The 21,666-nt window shown below is 44.1% G+C and overlaps 4 protein-coding genes across 4 annotated transcripts in view; 2 read left to right on the plus strand and 2 right to left on the minus strand.

Moving 5' to 3' along the window:
• Positions 1-1,329, plus strand: part of LOC131458932 (multidrug and toxin extrusion protein 1-like) — a 47,615-nt gene extending 46,286 nt beyond the window's left edge. Inside the window, exon 20 of the mRNA XM_058628301.1 lies at positions 1-1,329. Within this exon, the coding sequence (XP_058484284.1) occupies positions 1-221 (221 nt within the window). The 3' untranslated portion in view covers positions 222-1,329.
• LOC131458703 (multidrug and toxin extrusion protein 1-like) overlaps positions 1,329-21,666 on the minus strand; it is a 22,670-nt gene continuing 2,332 nt past the window's right edge. Inside the window, exons 4-18 of the mRNA XM_058627909.1 lie at positions 21,427-21,575; positions 21,287-21,329; positions 21,100-21,144; positions 20,593-20,690; positions 20,334-20,431; positions 20,118-20,231; positions 19,599-19,666; positions 19,237-19,345; positions 19,086-19,161; positions 18,354-18,423; positions 18,137-18,269; positions 17,712-17,806; positions 16,131-16,235; positions 15,591-16,061; positions 1,329-1,699 (exon numbers count right to left, since the gene is read on the minus strand). Coding sequence (XP_058483892.1) covers positions 15,705-16,061; positions 16,131-16,235; positions 17,712-17,806; positions 18,137-18,269; positions 18,354-18,423; positions 19,086-19,161; positions 19,237-19,345; positions 19,599-19,666; positions 20,118-20,231; positions 20,334-20,431; positions 20,593-20,690; positions 21,100-21,144; positions 21,287-21,329; positions 21,427-21,575 — 1,560 coding nt within the window. The 3' untranslated portion in view covers positions 1,329-1,699; positions 15,591-15,704. The remainder of the gene's footprint in view (positions 1,700-15,590; positions 16,062-16,130; positions 16,236-17,711; positions 17,807-18,136; positions 18,270-18,353; positions 18,424-19,085; positions 19,162-19,236; positions 19,346-19,598; positions 19,667-20,117; positions 20,232-20,333; positions 20,432-20,592; positions 20,691-21,099; positions 21,145-21,286; positions 21,330-21,426; positions 21,576-21,666) is intronic.
• Positions 1,781-9,961, minus strand: LOC131458701 (multidrug and toxin extrusion protein 1-like). The gene is made up of 17 exons (XM_058627906.1): positions 9,782-9,961; positions 9,460-9,561; positions 8,701-8,769; positions 8,244-8,392; positions 8,104-8,146; positions 7,370-7,414; positions 6,863-6,960; positions 6,604-6,701; positions 6,398-6,511; positions 5,879-5,946; positions 5,517-5,625; positions 5,366-5,441; positions 3,370-3,439; positions 3,160-3,292; positions 2,735-2,829; positions 2,207-2,311; positions 1,781-2,137 (listed from the first exon to the last, which is right to left on the minus strand). Exons 1-17 carry the CDS (start codon positions 9,959-9,961, stop codon positions 1,781-1,783), a joined length of 1,911 nt encoding a protein of 636 aa, XP_058483889.1.
• Positions 13,466-21,666, plus strand: part of tmigd1 (transmembrane and immunoglobulin domain containing 1) — an 18,804-nt gene continuing 10,603 nt past the window's right edge. Inside the window, exon 1 of the mRNA XM_058628304.1 lies at positions 13,466-13,710. The gene's annotated coding sequence lies outside the window, so the exon portion shown is untranslated. The remainder of the gene's footprint in view (positions 13,711-21,666) is intronic.

Consider the following 21,666-nt stretch of genomic DNA (forward strand, 5'->3'; position numbering starts at 1 on the left):
TGTTGGACTGTGATGAGGAACAAACTCACACAAAGAGCAGTCGATCCTCTTCAGAGAATGAGGAGGTCGCTGCTGTCGGTCAGCAGACTTCCCACGGCCGCGTTCTCTGTGTGAAGCAGCTGCTGGTGCGACGAGGACTCGCCGTGTTCCTCATGTTCATCGTCCTCGCCGCTGGAGTCTGCATCAGTGAGCTGCTCATCACACTCCTCCACTTAGACTGAAGTGACGACACATGTATCTTTGTATCTTTGTATCTTTGTGTTTATGACTCACAAAGACTCACAGCTCACCATTTGCTGCAGTCTGACCCCGGGTCTCATTCACTTTTACAGCTATTTTTATCGCGTTATGAAAAATCTAAGGAAACACAAACCTCGTCTGTGTCACCTCGTCTGTTCTCATCCTGCAGTATTTAGAATCAGAATAGATGCCAGAATTAGAAGTGCGATGATTCAATGCAACATTTAGGCTGCAGCACGTCTGTGGGCGTGTGCTTTCATCATCACACTCAGAAAAAGCTGCTCTTCTTCTTTTTTTCCTGTTGCTGTTTATTTTTCACTTTGATCTGCGTTGCCAAATCTGATGATAATGAACGGTCTGCGTTTGAAACGCTGCAGCGCGGCGGCTGCATGAAGACACGTCACACTGTGTAAAATCAACCACCTGTTCACTGACAGCAGCAGCAGCAGCAGCAGCAGCAGCAGCAGACGACGCTCGCCTCATGATTTAAGAGCAACTCAGTGTTTCTCCAGTCTGTGGATTTATGTGTCGAGACAAACAGAGGATTGATCACATTCTCACAAAATGTCTGAAAAGTGTGAATAAATAAAGAATAGTGACTTATTCCAATCATGTTTGAGTTTAGGCCACAGTCAGGATCTCCTGAAGGCGTTTGTATGAATCAAGCTCATCTTATTTACATGTCATTCAACATGTAAATAAGGAGCTTGATTTATTTCTATGCGGTTAAAACAGAGTCTTGCTCATCAGCAGAGACACTGGCTCCTCACAGAGTGTGTAATCTGGGCCTCTCACCTCCACAGACTGCAATCAGTAACACGCTGTGACATCATTAACGACACTTCCTGTCACTTTTATTCAACCACAACTTGTGATACAGTAGCTCGAGGAATCTCACATTAACTTCTTGATCACGTTGCAGCGTCAGAGCCGGAGTTTTAATCAATCTCACACGACGTGTTGTACATTTCTGTGGGAGATATTTATTTATATTTTTGGTCCCTGTGCTTAATCTTAATGTCCCACGTTTTTTAAACGTAATTTTTTATCAATATTAGTCCCGGATGTGGCATAAAAAAAGATTTCTGTGTCACAGTGACGAAAGAATGCAGTAATATAAAGTATGATGTATTTACATGAGCACATAAAGAATCAGATATTTACAATCAGATATTAAAACATAGACAAAAGGATTCACGGTCAGTTGTTTCAGTGCAAACGTGTAAATCAACACAGGAAAAAAAAAGGTTAAAATCGATCAAAGTGGAGAAATCTGTGTTCTCTGACGTCCGTGTGTCTCTTTCTGTTAAAATGTGATCTTTGTAACAAAGCCTGTGTGTGTGTGCGCGTGTGTGTGTGTGTGTCCGTGTCCGTGTGTGTGTGTGCGCGTGCGTGCGTGTGTGTGTGTGCAACCGCGACCTCACGCAGCCTCACGCAGCCTCACGCAGCCTCACGCAGCCTCTGCTTTCTGGGGATTTTTTCTCCCCTGGAAGAGAAGTGAGTTCAGATGTTGATGTTTTTAACGTTCAGAGGTCAGAGGTCAGGGGTCAGGGGTCAGGTCCAGATAAGCTGACTGAGTCGGGTTGGAGACATTTGCCCAGGTCAGGGTGAAGTTGGCCCTGCTGTGAGCAGACAGCTCTGGTGCAGGGAAAGCGACGTGGAAAGCGACGCCCACGAGCAAAGCAAGAATCAAAGCCAGGAGAGTGAGTCCACGACGCAGGATCAGCTGAGTGACGGACAGAAGAGCCTCAGGTTTGCTCTGCTCACCATCCTCTTTGGTGCTTTCTGCACTCGTGTTGTTGCCCTCGGCGCCGTGACCCGCCTTCAGCCCCTGATCCTGAGTGTTGACTGGACAGTAACCGTCAGCCTGAGGAACCACTTCACCGTCCAGCTGTGGCTGAGGGGAGGGGCACAGTTAATGATAGGATATAAATGCAGTTATAAAACAGCTAAGAGAAACACTCACTGTGGAGACGCAGTCAGAGACATCAGGCACCGCGGCTTCACTCAGCGACGCACTGACCGGACGCTTCAACATCACTGCTACGGTTCTCCCTGCTCGCTGCTGAGCCTGGAACACATGACACAAACAGTCATGAGACACAGACGCTTCTGTTTCTTTACACCTGCAGCTCCCTGCTCGCCGCTGAGCCTGGAACACATGACACAAACAGTCATGAGACACAGAGGCTTCTGTTTCTTTACACCTGCAGCTCCCTGCTCGCCGCTGAGCCTGGAACACATGACACAAACAGTCATGAGACACAGACGCTTCTGTTTCTTTACACCTGCAGCTCCCTGTGAGCTCACACTCATCACATCTGTGTTTGGACTTTGAGACAAACATGAAGGAATGTAAATACAGATGCTGCAGTGATGAGAGGATTCAACCGATGACACTGCCACCTGCTGGCCACAGACAAGCACTTTCATTTCATTCATTGATTCACTTCCACTCCTGAATCCTGAATCCTCTCTGGAATCCTATCCCTACCTTGCGTGTGACTTTTTTCCAGTTGAGTTTGAAGATGAGAAGGAGGTAGAATCCCGTCTGAAGGCAAACAGAGATGAGTAGGCCGAGCCAAATACCTAACACAGGAACACACACACACGTCATTCAGTCATAATTCATTCATAATTCACCTCGTCCTGTCAGCTGAGAGAGCTGTGTCGCAGCACCACTGAGATTCTGTTTTAGTTGAACAGTTGCTTTTCAGTATTTGAAACGTTCAAACGACAAGCGTCAGTTTTGTGACGATGAAAAACTGTGTATGTATACACATATATGTGTATATATAGACATATATGTATACATACACATACATATATACACATATATGTGTATATATGTATATAATAGTGGTTCATTAGTGAAGTGACTTGTGTCTCACGTGCGTGAGAAGACAGATGCGATGTTACCTAAGATTCTGAGCTGAGCAGCAAACATCAGAGCGATTCCCGCTGGCAGAGCAACGAAGTAATAAGACACCAGGTTGGACAGAGCAGCAAATTTCTGCATCCCAGATCCGATGAGAATCCCTGTGCAGACACACTAACAACACACACACACACATGTTCATTTACAAAAAACACACATCAGATCATCTGTCGTGCTCATGAATCACTGACCAGCATGCCATCAAAGAACTGAACAAAGATGTAGACTGTGAGGTTGGTTGAGACGAGCGCCACGATGCTTCTAACAAACAGAAGAAGAAACACACTTATCTCAGGATCAGTGACAGGATCAGTGACAGGATCAGATAAGTCAAACATGGACTTATCTCAGGATCAGTGACAGGATCAGATAAGTCAAACATGGACTTATCCCAGGATCAGTGACAGGATCAGATAGATCAAACATGGATTTATCTCAGGATCAGATAAATCAAACATGGACTTATCTCAGGATCAGATAAATCAAACATGGACTTATCTCAGGATCAGATAAGTCAAACATGGACTTATCTCAGGATTAGTGACAGGATCAGATAAATCAAACATGGACTTATCTCAGGATCAGTGACAGGATCAGATAAGTCAAACATGGACTTATCTCAGGATCAGTGACAGGATCAGATAAGTCAAACATGGACTTATCTCAGGATCAGTGACAGGATCAGATAGATCAAACATGGACTTATCTCAGGATCAGATAAATCAAACATGGACTTATCTCAGGATCAGATAAATCAAACATGGACTTATCTCAGGATCAGATAAGTCAAACATGGACTTATCTCAGGATCAGTGACAGGATCAGATAAGTCAAACATGGACTTATCTCAGGATCAGTGACAGGATCAGATAAGTCAAACATGGACTTATCTCAGGATCAGTGACAGGATCAGATAAGTCAAACATGGACTTATCCCAGGATCAGTGACAGGATCAGATAGATCAAACATGGATTTATCTCAGGATCAGATAAATCAAACATGGACTTATCTCAGGATCAGATAAATCAAACATGGACTTATCTCAGGATCAGATAAGTCAAACATGGACTTATCTCAGGATTAGTGACAGGATCAGATAAATCAAACATGGACTTATCTCAGGATCAGTGACAGGATCAGATAAGTCAAACATGGACTTATCTCAGGATCAGTGACAGGATCAGATAAGTCAAACATGGACTTATCTCAGGATCAGTGACAGGATCAGATAAATCAAACATGGACTTATCTCAGGATCAGATAAATCAAACATGGACTTATCTCAGGATCAGTGACAGGATCAGATAAGTCAAACATGGACTTATCTCAGGATTAGTGACAGGATCAGATAAATCAAACATGGACTTATCTCAGGATCAGATAAATCAAACATGGACTTATCTCAGGATCAGATAAGTCAAACATGGACTTATCTCAGGATCAGTGACAGGATCAGATAAGTCAAACATGGACTTATCTCAGGATCAGTGACAGGATCAGATAAGTCAAACATGGACTTATCTCAGGATCAGTGACAGGATCAGATAAGTCAAACATGGACTTATCCCAGGATCAGTGACAGGATCAGATAGATCAAACATGGATTTATCTCAGGATCAGATAAATCAAACATGGACTTATCTCAGGATCAGATAAATCAAACATGGACTTATCTCAGGATCAGATAAGTCAAACATGGACTTATCTCAGGATTAGTGACAGGATCAGATAAATCAAACATGGACTTATCTCAGGATCAGTGACAGGATCAGATAAGTCAAACATGGACTTATCTCAGGATCAGTGACAGGATCAGATAAGTCAAACATGGACTTATCTCAGGATCAGTGACAGGATCAGATAGATCAAACATGGACTTATCTCAGGATCAGATAAATCAAACATGGACTTATCTCAGGATCAGATAAATCAAACATGGACTTATCTCAGGATCAGATAAGTCAAACATGGACTTATCTCAGGATCAGTGACAGGATCAGATAAGTCAAACATGGACTTATCTCAGGATCAGTGACAGGATCAGATAAATCAAACATGGACTTATCTCAGGATCAGATAAATCAAACATGGACTTATCTCAGGATCAGTGACAGGATCAGATAAGTCAAACATGGACTTATCTCAGGATCAGTGACACACACGTGAGTGAATGATGTGAAACTCACTCGTCAGAAGTAAAAATGCCACCAAGGAAAGACTTAGACGCAGCGAGGATGACGCCCTGGATCACAGAGAGCAGCGCTGCAGTAAACACACAGTCCACAGTTTAACACAAAGACACCTCATGAGTGCTTATTCTGGGATGTATGATCATACCTGTTAGAACCAGAGCCACCCTGCAGGTCACTAAGGCTCGGGCAGTGTTTCCGGCCCCCAGAGCGTTACCCACACGCACACAGGTGGCTGCGTGGATACCGAGAGGAAACTGCAAAGACTCTGCGTTAGTGATTGACATTAACATTCTGAGAAGTTTAAGTGTTTGAGGCGGTAAACTGTGAGCGTGAAGCAGTCTTAAAACGTCAGAAATAAACTCTCACACGTTGTTTTATTTGTTAAAGCTGTAGTTTGTAAGCCATCAAATGAATTTACACAGAAGTTGCCCACGGTCGTTTTAAACCTCTACAGAAACAGATAATCTTTATCTTTACATGATCATGATCAGGTGAACAAACACATACCATGTATGTTATGGCTCCTATTTCCAGCAGAATGTGCTGAGCAGCCAGATCCACCTCTCCAAGAACCCCTGATGTGATAAAGATGTTGATCAGCTCAGCATGCCTTCAAATCTCATCTGCTTATACCAGTTTATTTCAATTTCAATTCTGCCCCCACATTAATCACTTAAATATGTTTGTATAATACTAATAATAATAGTTTTTGTGATGGGATTATTATTATTAGTATTATTTTGATATATTCATTTCAGCTGCTTTTCTCTGAACTCAAAATGTTTAAAATCGGATTGAATTTGTGAAATTTGTAAAATCTTCACAGTTCAAAGTTCACTGCCTCGTTTTTATGAATAAAGAGAAAAGAAAAACGCTCGGTTTCGTCTGCACAATTACTGCTACTTTATATCACCAGTAAAAATTTGACATAAAAGGAATCATAACTTTGACTCAACAACACAGAAGAAGACGGAAAATAGACCATTTTTACTTTTACTAACAGAAAACAAACACATGAGTTCTGACCAGCGAGGAAACCGCCGATCTCCCAAATCCAACACTCAAAGTAGACCATTAAAGCACTGGGAACAGCCAGCTTCATGTAGGAACCCCACTCCTGCAGACAGTCAGTGTTCCAGCCTGCACACACACACACACACACACACACACACACACTGAGTGTCTCTGGTCTGTGGCATGAATGATGACATATGTGAAGACGTCTGATTCACCTCCCCACGTCTGCAGGTGCAGCTTCTTCCATCTGATGTAACCAAACAGCAGCAGGCAGATGAAGATTTGAGTCAGGCTGTTAGCGATCGCTGATCCACTGCAAACACACGCACAACATGGTGGACGGTGAGGAGACAGAGCTGTGAGTGAGGCCTGTGTGGATGAACTCTGCCGTACAGACGAGCTCTCTCTTCTTCCCAAACAGTCATGAAGTTATCAGAGGAGACAAACATGAGAAATGAAGAGTGAGACACTTACACCACTCCCAACTTGAGGCTGATGATCAAGAAGTAGTTGGTCCCTGCGTTGAGGACGTTGGCGGCTGCTGCTGTGTACATCTGAGGAAGAATAATCCCCTGACAAACAAGAAAAAAACACTCACTGTCAGTCTGTGTCCTTCATGCTCACACTGCACTTCATATGACTCTTATTAAAACTAAGTTAATGTGGTTAACATCGCGCTCAGCAAGTCCAGCCAGCACCGATCACACTGTCTTTAATCAGCAAGTAATTGGATTCAAATGATGTTGTAATAAATGTTGGCTGGAACAGTGACCACGCAGTCGGATCGTCCGCCTTCGTCTTGTCCTGTCCTCTGTGTCCTCTTCTTTAACATCACCTGTCCTCACGTCCTCCGTCACGACATCCATGAACCGTCTCTGTGCTCGTCCTCTCAGCTCATCACTGTTCCACTGCGGCCTGAACAAACTCTGATGCATCATCATCGTACAAAGATCCTCCAGATGTCGACTTCTCTGGACTTACTTGGTTTTGTAGATATGAGACCTGCAGGTGGTGCAGGAACATGGCCTGACACACACACACACACACACACACACACACACAGAAAACTTTACACAACAGATTTCATGTTATTCTGTCAGTGCTCATGTATACGTTGACTGTGGGATTTCAGTTTGTTTAAATTTAACAACTTCTTATAATGCTATTATTAATTATTAATTAATACATATTATTATTATTATTATTATTATTATTATTAATAATGTATTATTATTATCATTATTCTTATTATTATTATCATTAATGCGATTAATTAATAAAAAGGTATTCTAATGACAGCAAAACTAGATAAACTAGATCATCTCAGTCCTGAAATGATGAGCAGAGATAAAGTGAAACAGATCCAGAAACAACACTTTTAACCTTTTATTGCAAATAAGCTGCAGCTTATATTTGCTTTGACCGGTGACGTCAGTGATAAAATATTGATATGAAGACTGTGACAGCGTGCATGGTTTTTCCAGAGGCACACACACGCACTGATATCAGGATTAATCAGAGATTATTCATAAATGACCACAAATGTGTTTGCTCATTAAACCTCTGCGCGTGCAGTTTAGTGTAACACGGCGACACTAAAGGTTAAGTAACTGCAGAATATTGCGTATTTTGCAGTGAGCGTTAAACAGGGCAGTTTTATTCCCCTTGTAATGAACCTGTATCTGGGGAGTGGGATTTCAGTGTCGTGCACTCACTGGAACAGCTGGGAGGAAAGCCGTCACGTAGATCTGGGCGATTCTGAAGCAAGGAAAGTAAAAGTTAAAGCTCTGCGTCTTCTCTGACTCTGCTGTGTGAACGTGTCACAGGTCACAGGTCACAGGTCACAGGTCAGTACCTCACCACCTCGTCCTCCTGATGCATGAGCAGCAGTAAACTGTCAGCATTGATGAGCACAGCCCAGCACGGAAGACAGAAGAGCAGCAGGATGAGGGAACTCCTCTGCAGAATCACTCCCACACGTTTCATGTTCTTACCGCCGAACGTCTGCAAAACATGTGGATTCATGTGATCACACAGGTCCTAACCCATTCATGCTCACAATGGTAACACTTTAGATTAGCAAGCACATATTCACCATTAATTAGCTGCTTATTAGCATGCACATTAGTAACATATCAGCTCTTAATTAGTTATTAGTAAGTACTTATTAATGCCTTATTCTGCATGACCTTATTATGTAACCATTAAGTCAATAACCTCAGAATGATTGCTTATGAGTAGTAAGTAAGGAAGTTATGATCTGAATATCATAATCTTAGTCAGGACGTTGTAAGTATCACAGGAATACTCACCTGAGAGATGAGCGTGTCACAGGCCACGGAGAGACCGACCCCTGTCGATGTGGTCGTCACGTTAATGATCTGATGAGTTACAGGTAATAAATATCTGTTTATTCCTGTGATTGTGACACTGATGCTGACACAGAGTGAAGTCATGAAGCTGAGACAGTGTTTCATCAGTCAGTAGCTGCTCAGACTCTAAGAGTGTTTTTAAAGTCATTTTGTACTCAAGTCTGTTTTTGTTTGAACAGGTGAATGATGACGACGACAGGTGAATGATGACGACGACAGGTGAACTGCTGGTAATTAAAGTACCTGAGTGAGTGACCTTTGACCTATGTTGTTAAAAAGTAACTTTTACTCTGAGTACATTTTAAACAAGTTAATTTCTTACTTTAACGTGAGTGCATTTTTAGAGCTGTGCTTTTATTCACACAGCCGACAATCGACATCGTCAGTGTGGGCTTCACAGACAGCAGAAGAACTTAATAATAATAGTAATGAGCAGAAGGATTATAATCCACCCGGTCGCTATAATCCTGGATTTAAACACGTGGGAATGTTTTTAATTTGCATTCACTCTCAGGTCAAATGACTCGACTCACTTATTCATCACTTATTTCATCAACTGGATCATTGATGGAAATAAAACCTGCCGTGACTTCATCACTGAGAGGCGAGGAGTGGTTTCCTCCTCAGCTGTAGAAGCCCAGTTTGACACAGGAGCGTGTTTTATGATCATAAATGAATAGAAATGAGTGAAGGTCGTACCGCTGAGGCCAGGGCGTATCCAGCCAGCTCTGCGTTTCCAATGTGACCACAGAATATGGTGATGACAAACGGCAGGAGGAAATTCAGAACCCGAGACAGAACCTGCAGAAACAGACTGGACTCAGCTGCTGCAGCAAAGTTCTGCTGTTTTACTGTCACCATGCACTCACTGCATGTATTTATGTTATACATTATAAATATACATTACATTACACATTACATTTGATCCAACAGTGACTGTCAAACAGACGCGGTCACAGCTGTGACACCGAGTGAATAACAAGCCAATGTCCCACCAGCACTTCAACTTTCCCCTACTCACCAGTGGACCTGTGAGCTTCAGGACGTGGTAGAGTTCCTCTCTGTAGGCCGCTGGCAGCCAGCGAGTCACAAATGCACAGCGACACAGTTGTGAAGGAGCGGCCGCGGCCTCGTCTCCCTCACGCTCTGCCATGTTGGCACCGGGCGACTGTGCCGGGTCTGAGGAACCCAGCTTCTCCATTCAATCACGGGGGAGAGAACACAGATGGAGGAGTGAAGGCAACAAAAAAACAGGAAAAAAAAAAAGCCAACTGACAAAGGAGGGAGGGAGGGAGGGAGGTGAGGAGGGAGGGAGGGAGGGAGGGAGTGGGGGATACATGAGTGAGGGATAAGAGTTCAGAAACACAAAGTTATTGATTAAATAACGTGGTTTGAGGAGGAGGAGAGACTTATAGAACTGTGAGTGAGCGAGTGAGCGAGTGAGTGAGTGACGGAGGGAGTGAGTGAGTTGTGAGGAAATTTTCGCACAATATTAAGGGATTTTTTTGAGGGTAAAGGTTTGCTTTAAGGGTTATGGTCAGGGCTGGGCTCGGGAATGTCAATGGATGTCCTCACAACTACAGAGAAACAAGTGTGTGTGTGTGTGTGTAGGACACAGCAGTAATAATAATCTGATGAAGAATGTGTGTTTACACACTGAACAAAGTGGCTCTGGTGGCATAAACGCTGCAGTCGCACAGGTTTTCACATTTGCATGTTACGTTAAGTTAAGTTAAGTTAAGTTAAGTTAGTGTTGTATAAGCTGTGCTCACACACTCTATACACTGTAGGCTCTGAGCCCCTGATCTTATCTCTCTGTACTTAGACCTCTGACTTTAACCCTGCATGGTGTTTCCCTGCTCAGCACAGGGTTGTGTGCTGTAGCCTCACTCATTCATTCACTCACTCACTCACTCATTCACGCACATATTTCACTCACTCACTCCTTTTCTTCCTGACTGTACTGTAAACATCAGCCAGATTGATCAAACGCTCACTGTGATCACTTTAAGTGTGTGTGTGTGTGTGTGTGTGTGTGTGTGTGTGTGTGTGTTTGGGGGTAAATTGTGTAACCTCATGTAAACAACCATCATAACATGTGCTGCAGTTCCTGTTGACCTTTGATCTGAGACATTTCAAACTTCGCTGATTAAAAACCAGCTCTTTGTTAAAAGAAAAGAAAAACAGTTCAAACAAAGTGAATCAAAATAAGAAATAAAAGTAATAATAAGAAACTGTCACATGTCACATGCCTGCTGTACATACAGGTGTATTAAATGTGTGTGTGTGTGTGTGTGTGTGTGTAATAGTAAGTGACAGACAGCCTTTGTCTAATGTGCATATAACATAGAATATGTAATATGATGTTGCACAGATGTTACACACTCGATCAGGACGACTCAATAACAATATGTAAATGTATGTTTGTGCATATGAAGATCAGAGCAGCAGGGCTGCACACGTGGAGGAAGAAGGATTTAAACCATTAAGTTTTCTGTTGATCATTGTTTCTCTCCAGTGGGAGAGAGAGGGCAACACACACACACTCAGGTCCAGGTTACAGCGTCTACATGAGCAGACTGAGCTGATCACATGACACATGATGACACATGATGACACACGGGATCTGAACGTCACCTGGGTGAGTCAATGCCTGCGTTCACCTGGTGGGGGCAGTGTTTGCAGCACATGACCAACAAGAATCATACAGAGTTACAGCAAAGCATAATCACATAATAATAACATAATATTTTATTTAATATCAAGTACAAGGCTTCAGTCGCTCCAGGTATTGGTACGAAAGGTCGTGACCTCATCCACAGACGACTCCACACACTCTTCACACTCTCATGTGAGTTTACTTCCTCAATAACAGGACAATGTTCTATGTACTTTTATGTCCCGCTTGGCTTCAGGAGGAAACCATTTACCATTCATGTGTGCAGGTATGAGAGTATAATAATAATATACACTGTTGTTGTTGTTATTATGGGATGCTGTAATGTCCTTGTTAACGGCACATTCCCTCACACATTGAGCCGGCTCTCTGTCTGTGGATCATAACTCTGCCTCTGTCAGTCAGACGCCACACAATCATAATCTTTACATCATAATAACAGTGCTAATTTAATTTAATCTTATGCAGGAGTAGTGCAGAGAGACAGGAGGGGAGAGAAAGGGAGACAGGAGTAGGGCAGAGAGACAGGAATCATGCAGAGAGACAGGAGGGGAGAGAAAGGGAGACAGGAGTAGGGCAGAGAGACAGGAATCATGCAGAGAGACAGGAGGGGAGAGAAAGGGAGACAGGAGTAGGGCAGAGACAGGAGGGGAGAGACAGAGAGACAGGAGTCGTGCAGAGGGACAGGAATCGTGCAGAGAGACAGGAGTCATGAGGAGAGACAGGAGTCATGCAGAGAGACAGGAATCGTGCAGAGAGACAGGAGTCATGAAGAGAGACAGGAGTTGTGCAGAGAGACAGGAATCATGCAGAGAGACAGGAGGGGAGAGAAAGAGAGACAGGAGTAGGGCAGAGAGACAGGAGGGAAGAGACAGAGAGACAGGAGTCGTGCAGAGAGACAGGAATCGTGCAGAGAGACAGGAGTCATGAAGAGAGACAGGAGGGGAGAGAAAGAGAGACAGGAGTAGGGCAGAGAGACAGGAGTCGTGCAGAGAGACAGGAATTGTGCAGAGAGACAGGAATCGTGCAGAGAGACAGGAGTCATGAAGAGAGACAGGAGTCGTGCAGAGACAGGAATCGTGCAGAGAGACAGGAGTCATGAAGAGAGACAGGAGTTGTGCAGAGAGACAGGAATCATGCAGAGAGACATGAGTCGTGCTGAGAGAGACAGGAATCGTGCAGAGAGACAGGAATTGTGCAGAGAGACACGAGTGACATTACATGTAATACATGATTTATCGATGATAAATTGTCTCTGGTGCCCTCTGGTGGACAGATGTGACATTACATGTACAATAGATTAAACTGCCCTCTGGTTGACAGAAGTGACATTACATGTACAATAGATTAAACTGCCCTCTGGTGGGCAGATGTGACATTACATGTACAATAGATTAAACTGCCCTCTGGTGGACAGATGTGACATTACATGTACAATAGATTAAACTGCCCTCTGGTGGACAGATGTGACATTACATGTACAATAGATTAAACTGCCCTCTGGTAGAAAGATGTGACATTACATGTACAATAGATTAAACTGCCCTCTGGTGGACAGATGTGACATTACATGTACAATAGATTAAACTGCCCTCTGGTTGACAGATGTGACATTACATGTACAATAGATTAAACTGCCCTCTGGTGGAAAGATGTGGCATTACATGTACAATAGATTAAACTGCCCTCTGGTGGAAAGATGTGACATTACATGTACAATAGATTAAACTGCCCTCTGGTTGACAGAAGTGACATTACATGTACAATAGATTAAACTGCCCTCTGGTGGAAAGATGTGACATTACATGTACAATAGATTAAACTGCCCTCTGGTGGACAGATGTGACATTACATGTACAATAGATTAAACTGCCCTCTGGTGGAAAGATGTGGCATTACATGTACAATAGATTAAACTGCCCTCTGGTGGACAGATGTGACATTACATGTAAAACATGATTTATGGATGATACATTTGTTCACATTAAATATTACAAGAATGTGTTTTAATGTTTTCATCCACACACCAGAGAGTTTAGTGCTGTTGTTACAGCTTTGACCAATAAATCCTCCTCCTGCGCTTGCACACACACACACAGACAGATGATGGGTGTGTACAGGAATCGTTGGCTGAGTGATGAGAAGGTCATTTAGAAACTATTGAAGGAAGTTATAAAAGTGTCCTCATCTGCATGTGAAGCTTTATAAGAGAAGCTGAACACTGACACACACACACACACACACAGGGGATAACACACAGCTGCCACTGTCAGGTATGTTTCGCTGTCATTATAACATTATTGACTTTATACTAAAAAACATTTTCTTTTCTGTAGCTACTAAACTAAACTAAACTTTGGAGGGAGTTCAAGTCTCTTAAAGACTCACCTCTTCTCCTCGGCCTTCACGTCTATGTAGTTTTCAACATTTTACTATTTTATTATGTCACTATTTTACTGTTTTACTTCTATTGTTGGTGATTCATGTTTTATTTTGTGTTGCTGTGCCTTTTAACTCTGTAAACCCTGGTTGTTAAATGTGCACTAGAAGGTTGTGTCTCTGCTGTGTCTGCCTGGAAACAGATCTGAGGCTGAGGCTGAGGCTGAGGCTGAGCTGGTGTGGCTGAGGAACGATCAGCTGGTCCGTCTGACGGAGGAGAACAGGAAGGGTCAGAGCAGAGTGTGCGTTACACCCGTCATCTATGACGATAACGGGGCCAATTTCACCTGCTTCCTGAGCGGCAATGACACAGTCAGAGCCTCGGTCGTCCTCAACGTCACATGTGAGTGATGTCTCCAGGGTTTTAAATACACTACGCATTAATATCATCCTTTTTTTAAAGAAAAGATGAAGAGTTATATTCCTCCTCCTGTTGTGTGAAAACCACTGTAGAACTGGTTCTTACACACTGAACCTTTAATCACATCGATCACTGATGTTTTTAGGGGTTTTTCTTCTGCTTCATGGTTCAGAGATGTTTGGTTATTTTCTATCATCCTGTGAACTGTGATATAAATATCCTGAATTCAAATGAGGTCGTTTGAGGTGACGAGGTGTTTATGAGACACTCCTCCATAATGAACGGTCTGCGTTTGAAACGCTGCAGCGCGGCGGCTGCATGAAGACACGTCACACTGTGTAAAATCAACCACCTGTTCACTGACAGCAGCAGCAGCAGCAGCAGCAGACGACGCTCGCCTCATGATTTAAGAGCAACTCAGTGTTTCTCCAGTCTGTGGATTTATGTGTCGAGACAAACAGAGGATTGATCACATTCTCACAAAATGTCTGAAAAGTGTGAATAAATAAAGAATAGTGACTTATTCCAATCATGTTTGAGTTTAGGCCACAGTCAGGATCTCCTGAAGGCGTTTGTATGAATCAAGCTCATCTTATTTACATGTCATTCAACATGTAAATAAGGAGCTTGATTTATTTCTATGCGGTTAAAACAGAGTCTTGCTCATCAGCAGAGACACTGGCTCCTCACAGAGTGTGTAATCTGGGCCTCTCACCTCCACAGACTGCAATCAGTAACACGCTGTGACATCATTAACGACACTTCCTGTCACTTTTATTCAACCACAACTTGTGATACAGTAGCTCGAGGAATCTCACATTAACTTCTTGATCACGTTGCAGCGTCAGAGCCGGAGTTTTAATCAATCTCACACGACGTGTTGTACATTTCTGTGGGAGATATTTATTTATATTTTTGGTCCCTGTGCTTAATCTTAATGTCCCACGTTTTTTAAACGTAATTTTTTATCAATATTAGTCCCGGATGTGGCATAAAAAAAGATTTCTGTGTCACAGTGACGAAAGAATGCAGTAATATAAAGTATGATGTATTTACATGAGCACATAAAGAATCAGATATTTACAATCAGATATTAAAACATAGACAAAAGGATTCACGGTCAGTTGTTTCAGTGCAAACGTGTAAATCAACACAGGAAAAAAAAAGGTTAAAATCGATCAAAGTGGAGAAATCTGTGTTCTCTGACGTCCGCGTGTCTCTTTCTGTTAAAATGTGATCTTTGTAACGAAGCCTGTGTGTGTGTGCGCGTGTGTGTGTGTGTGTCCGTGTCCGTGTGTGTGTGTGCGCGTGCGTGCGTGCGTGTGTGTGTGTGTGTGTGTGTGCAACCGCGACCTCACGCAGCCTCACGCAGCCTCACGCAGCCTCACGCAGCCTCTGCTTTCTGGGGATTTTTTCTCCCCTGGAAGAGAAGTGCGTTCAGATGTTGATGTTTTTAACGTTCAGAGGTCAGAGGTCAGGGGTCAGGTCCAGATAAGCTGACTGAGTCGGGTTGGAGACATTTGCCCAGGTCAGGGTGAAGTTGGCCCTGCTGTGAGCAGACAGCTCTGGTGCAGGGAAAGCGACGTGGAAAGCGACGCCCACGAGCAAAGCAAGAATCAAAGCCAGGAGAGTGAGTCCACGACGCAGGATCAGCTGAGTGACGGACAGAAGAGCCTCAGGTTTGCTCTGCTCACCATCCTCTTTGGTGCTTTCTGCACTCGTGTTGTTGCCCTCGGCGCCGTGACCCGCCTTCAGCCCCTGATCCTGAGTGTTGACTGGACAGTAACCGTCAGCCTGAGGAACCACTTCACCGTCCAGCTGTGGCTGAGGGGAGGGGCACAGTTAATGATAGGATATAAATGCAGTTATAAAACAGCTAAGAGAAACACTCACTGTGGAGACGCAGTCAGAGACATCAGGCACCGCGGCTTCACTCAGCGACGCACTGACCGGACGCTTCAACATCACTGCTACGGTTCTCCCTGCTCGCTGCTGAGCCTGGAACACATGACACAAACAGTCATGAGACACAGAGGCTTCTGTTTCTTTACACCTGCAGCTCCCTGCTCGCCGCTGAGCCTGGAACACATGACACAAACAGTCATGAGACACAGACGCTTCTGTTTCTTTACACCTGCAGCTCCCTGCTCGCCGCTGAGCCTGGAACACATGACACAAACAGTCATGAGACACAGACGCTTCTGTTTCTTTACACCTGCAGCTCCCTGCTCGCCGCTGAGCCTGGAACACATGACACAAACAGTCATGAGACACAGACGCTTCTGTTTCTTTACACCTGCAGCTCCCTGCTCGCCGCTGAGCCTGGAACACATGACACAAACAGTCATGAGACACAGACGCTTCTGTTTCTTTACACCTGCAGCTCCCTGCTCGCCGCTGAGCCTGGAACACATGACACAAACAGTCATGAGACACAGAGGCTTCTGTTTCTTTACACCTGCAGCTCCCTGCTCGCGGCTGAGCCTGGAACACATGACACAAACAGTCATGAGACACAGACGCTTCTGTTTCTTTACACCTGCAGCTCCCTGCTCGCGGCTGAGCCTGGAACACATGACACAAACAGTCATGAGACACAGACGCTTCTGTTTCTTTACACCTGCAGCTCCCTGCTCGCTGCTGAGCCTGGAACACATGACACAAACAGTCATGAGACACAGACGCTTCTGTTTCTTTACACCTGCAGCTCCCTGCTCGCCGCTGAGCCTGGAACACATGACACAAACAGTCATGAGACACACAGGCTTCTGTTTCTTTACACCTGCAGCTCCCTGCTCGCCGCTGAGCCTGGAACACATGACACAAACAGTCATGAGACACAGAGGCTTCTGTTTCTTTACACCTGCAGCTCCCTGCTCGCCGCTGAGCCTGGAACACATGACACAAACAGTCATGAGACACAGAGGCTTCTGTTTCTTTACACCTGCAGCTCCCTGCTCGCCGCTGAGCCTGGAACACATGACACAAACAGTCATGAGACACAGACGCTTCTGTTTCTTTACACCTGCAGCTCCCTGCTCGCCGCTGAGCCTGGAACACATGACACAAACAGTCATGAGACACAGAGGCTTCTGTTTCTTTACACCTGCAGCTCCCTGCGCGCCGCTGAGCCTGGAACACATGACACAAACAGTCATGAGACACAGACGCTTCTGTTTCTTTACACCTGCAGCTCCCTGCTCGCCGCTGAGCCTGGAACACATGACACAAACAGTCATGAGACACAGACGCTTCTGTTTCTTTACACCTGCAGCTCCCTGTGAGCTCACACTCATCACATCTGTGTTTGGACTTTGAGACAAACATGAAGGAATGTAAATACAGATGCTGCAGTGATGAGAGGATTCAACCGATGACACTGCCACCTGCTGGCCACAGACAAGCACTTACATTTCATTCATTGATTCACTTCCACTCCTGAATCCTGAATCCTCTCTGGAATCCTATCCCTACCTTGCGTGTGACTTTTTTCCAGTTGAGTTTGAAGATGAGAAGGAGGTAGAATCCCGTCTGAAGGCAAACAGAGATGAGGAGGCCGAGCCAAAAACCTAACACAGGAACACACACACACGTCATTCAGTCATAATTCATTCATAATTCACCTCGTCCTGTCAGCTGAGAGAGCTGTGTCGCAGCACCACTGAGATTCTGTTTTAGTTGAACAGTTGCTTTTCAGTATTTGAAACGTTCAAACGACAAGCGTCAGTTTTGTGACGATGAAAAACTGTGTATGTATACACATATATGTGTATATATAGACATATATGTATACATACACATACATATATACACATATATGTGTATATATGTATATAATAGTGGATCATTAGTGAAGTGACTTGTGTCTCACGTGCGTGAGAAGACAGATGCGATGTTACCTAAGATTCTGAGCTGAGCAGCAAACATCAGAGCGATTCCCGCTGGCAGAGCAACGAAGTAATAAGACACCAGGTTGGACAGAGCAGCAAATTTCTGCATCCCAGATCCGATGAGAATCCCTGTGCAGACACACTAACAACACACACACACACATGTTCATTTAAAAAAAAACACACATCAGATCATCTGTCTCACCTGTGCTCATGAATCACTGACCAGGATGGCATCAAAGAACTGAAGAAAGATGTAGACTGTGAGGTTGGTTGAGACGAGCGCCACGATGCTTCTAACAAACAGAAGAAGAAACACACTTATCTCAGGATCAGTGACAGGATCAGATAAGTCAAACATGGACTTATCCCAGGATCAGTGACAGGATCAGATAAGTCAAACATGGACTTATCTCAGGATCAGTGACAGGATCAGATAAGTCAAACATGGACTTATCTCAGGATCAGATAAATCAAACATGGACTTATCTCAGGATCAGATAAGTCAAACATGGACTTATCTCAGGATCAGTGACAGGATCAGATAAGTCAAACATGGACTTATCTCAGGATCAGTGACAGGATCAGATAAGTCAAACATGGACTTATCTCAGGATCAGTGACAGGATCAGATAGATCAAACATGGACTTATCTCAGGATCAGATAAATCAAACATGGACTTATCTCAGGATCAGATAAATCAAACATGGACTTATCTCAGGATCAGATAAGTCAAACATGGACTTATCTCAGGATCAGTGACAGGATCAGATAAGTCAAACATGGACTTATCTCAGGATCAGTGACAGGATCAGATAAATCAAACATGGACTTATCTCAGGATCAGATAAATCAAACATGGACTTATCTCAGGATCAGTGACAGGATCAGATAAGTCAAACATGGACTTATCTCAGGATCAGTGACACACACGTGAGTGAATGATGTGAAACTCACTCGTCAGAAGTAAAAATGCCACCAAGGAAAGACTTAGACGCAGCGAGGATGACGCCCTGGATCACAGAGAGCAGCGCTGCAGTAAACACACAGTCCACAGTTTAACACAAAGACACCTGATGAGTGCTTATTCTGGGATGTATGATCATACCTGTTAGAACCAGAGCCACCCTGCAGGTCACTAAGGCTCGGGCAGTGTTTCCGGCCCCCAGAGCGTTACCCACACGCACACAGGTGGCTGCGTGGATACCGAGAGGAAACTGCAAAGACTCTGCGTTAGTGATCGACATTAACATTCTGAGAAGTTTAAGTGTTTGAGGCGGTAAACTGTGAGCGTGAAGCAGTCTTAAAACGTCAGAAATAAACTCTCACACGTTGTTTTATTTGTTAAAGCTGTAGTTTGTAAGCCATCAAATGAATTTACACAGAAGTTGCCCACGGTCGCTTTAAACCTCTACAGAAACAGATAATCTTTATCTTTACATGATCATGATCAGGTGAACAAACACATACCATGTATGTTATGGCTCCTGTTTCCAGCAGAATGTGCTGAGCAGCCAGATCCACCTCTCCAAGAACCCCTGATGTGATAAAGATGTTGATCAGCTCAGCATGCCTTCAAATCTCATCTGCTTATACCAGTTTATTTCAATTTCAATTCTGCCCCCACATTAATCACTTAAATATGTTTGTATAATACTAATAATAATAGTTTTTGTGATGGGATTATTATTATTAGTATTATTTTGATATATTCATTTCAGCGGCTTTTCTCTGAACTCAAAATGTTTAAAATCGCATTGAATTTGTGAAATTTGTAAAATCTTCACAGTTCAAAGTTCACTGCCTCGTTTTTATGAATAAAGAGAAAAGAAAAACGCTCGGTTTCGTCTGCACAATTACTGCTACTTTATATCACCAGTAAAAATTTGACATAAAATGAATCATAACTTTGACTCAACAACACAGAAGAAGACGGAAAATAGACCATTTTTACTTTTACTAACAGAAAACAAACACATGAGTTCTGACCAGCGAGGAAACCGCCGATCTCCCAAATCCACCACTCAAAGTAGACCATTAAAGCACTGGGAACAGCCAGCTTCATGTAGGAACCCCACTCCTGCAGACAGTCAGTGTTCCAGCCTGCACACACACACACACACACACACACACACACACACACACACACTGAGTGTCTCTGGTCTGTGGCATGAATGATGACATATGTGAAGACGTCTGATTCACCTCCCCACGTCTGCAGGTGCAGCTTCTTCCATCTGATGTAACCAAACAGCAGCAGGCAGATGAAGATTTGAGTCAGGCTGTTAGCGATCGCTGATCCACTGCAAACACACGCACAACATGGTGGACGGTGAGGAGACAGAGCTGTGAGTGAGGCCTGTGTGGATGAACTCTGCCGTACAGTCGAGCTCTCTCTTCTTCCCAAACAGTCATGAAGTTATCAGAGGAGACAAACATGAGAAATGAAGAGTGAGACACTTACACCACTCCCAACTTGAGGCTGATGATCAAGAAGTAGTTGGTCCCTGCGTTGAGGACGTTGGCGGCTGCTGCTGTGTACATCTGAGGAAGAATAATCCCCTGACAAACAAGAAAGAAACACTCACTGTCAGTCTGTGTCCTTCATGCTCACACTGCACTTCATATGACTCTTATTAAAACTAAGTTAATGTGGTTAACATCGCGCTCAGCAAGTCCAGCCAGCACCGATCACACTGTCTTTAATCAGCAAGTAATTGGATTCAAATGATGTTGTAATAAATGTTGGCTGGAACAGTGACCACGCAGTCGGATCGTCCGCCTTCGTCTTGTCCTGTCCTCTGTGTCCTCTTCTTTAACATCACCTGTCCTCACGTCCTCCGTCACGACATCCATGAACCGTCTCTGTGCTCGTCCTCTCAGCTCATCACTGTTCCACTGCGGCCTGAACAAACTCTGATGCATCATCATCGTACAAAGATCCTCCAGATGTCGACTTCTCTGGACTTACTTGGTTTTGTAGATATGTGACCTGCAGCTGGTGCAGGAACATGGCCTGACACACACACACACACACACACACACACACACACACAGAAAACTTTACACAACAGATTTCATGTTGGTGCTCATGTAATTTTATTCCCCTTGTAATGAACCTGTATCTGGGGAGTGGGATTTCAGTGTCGTGCACTCACTGGAACAGCTGGGAGGAAAGCCGTCACGTAGATCTGGGCGATTCTGAAGCAAGGAAAGTAAAAGTTAAAGCTCTGCGTCTTCTCTGACTCTGCTGTGTGAACGTGTCACAGGTCACAGGTCACAGGTCACAGGTCAGTACCTCACCACCTCGTCCTCCTGATGCATGAGCAGCAGTAAACTGTCAGCATTGATGAGCACAGCCCAGCACGGAAGACAGAAGAGCAGCAGGATGAGGGAACTCCTCTGCAGAATCACTCCCACACGTTTCATGTTCTTACCGCCGAACGTCTGCAAAACACGTGGATTCATGTGATCACACAGGTCCTAACCCATTCATGCTCACAATGGTAACACTTTAGATTAGCAAGCACATATTCAC

This window comes from Solea solea, chromosome 4 (genome assembly GCF_958295425.1).
Source record: "Solea solea chromosome 4, fSolSol10.1, whole genome shotgun sequence".
Classification (NCBI taxonomy): Eukaryota; Metazoa; Chordata; class Actinopteri; order Pleuronectiformes; family Soleidae; genus Solea; species Solea solea.

What these genes read in the sequence shown, in the direction of transcription:
- LOC131458701 (XM_058627906.1), bottom strand. Translation starts at nt 9,961, where the DNA reads ATGGAGAAGCTGGGTTCCTCAGACCCGGCACAGTCGCCCGGTGCCAAC. An exon ending in GGTGGCTCTGGTTCTAACAG is followed by an intron (nt 5,442 to 5,516) that starts GTATGATCATAC and finishes TGTTTACTGCAG; the next exon opens with CGCTGCTCTCTGTGATCCAG. An exon ending in AGTTCTTTGATGGCATGCTG is followed by an intron (nt 3,293 to 3,369) that starts GTCAGTGATTCA and finishes GTGTGTTGTTAG; the next exon opens with TGTGTCTGCACAGGGATTCT.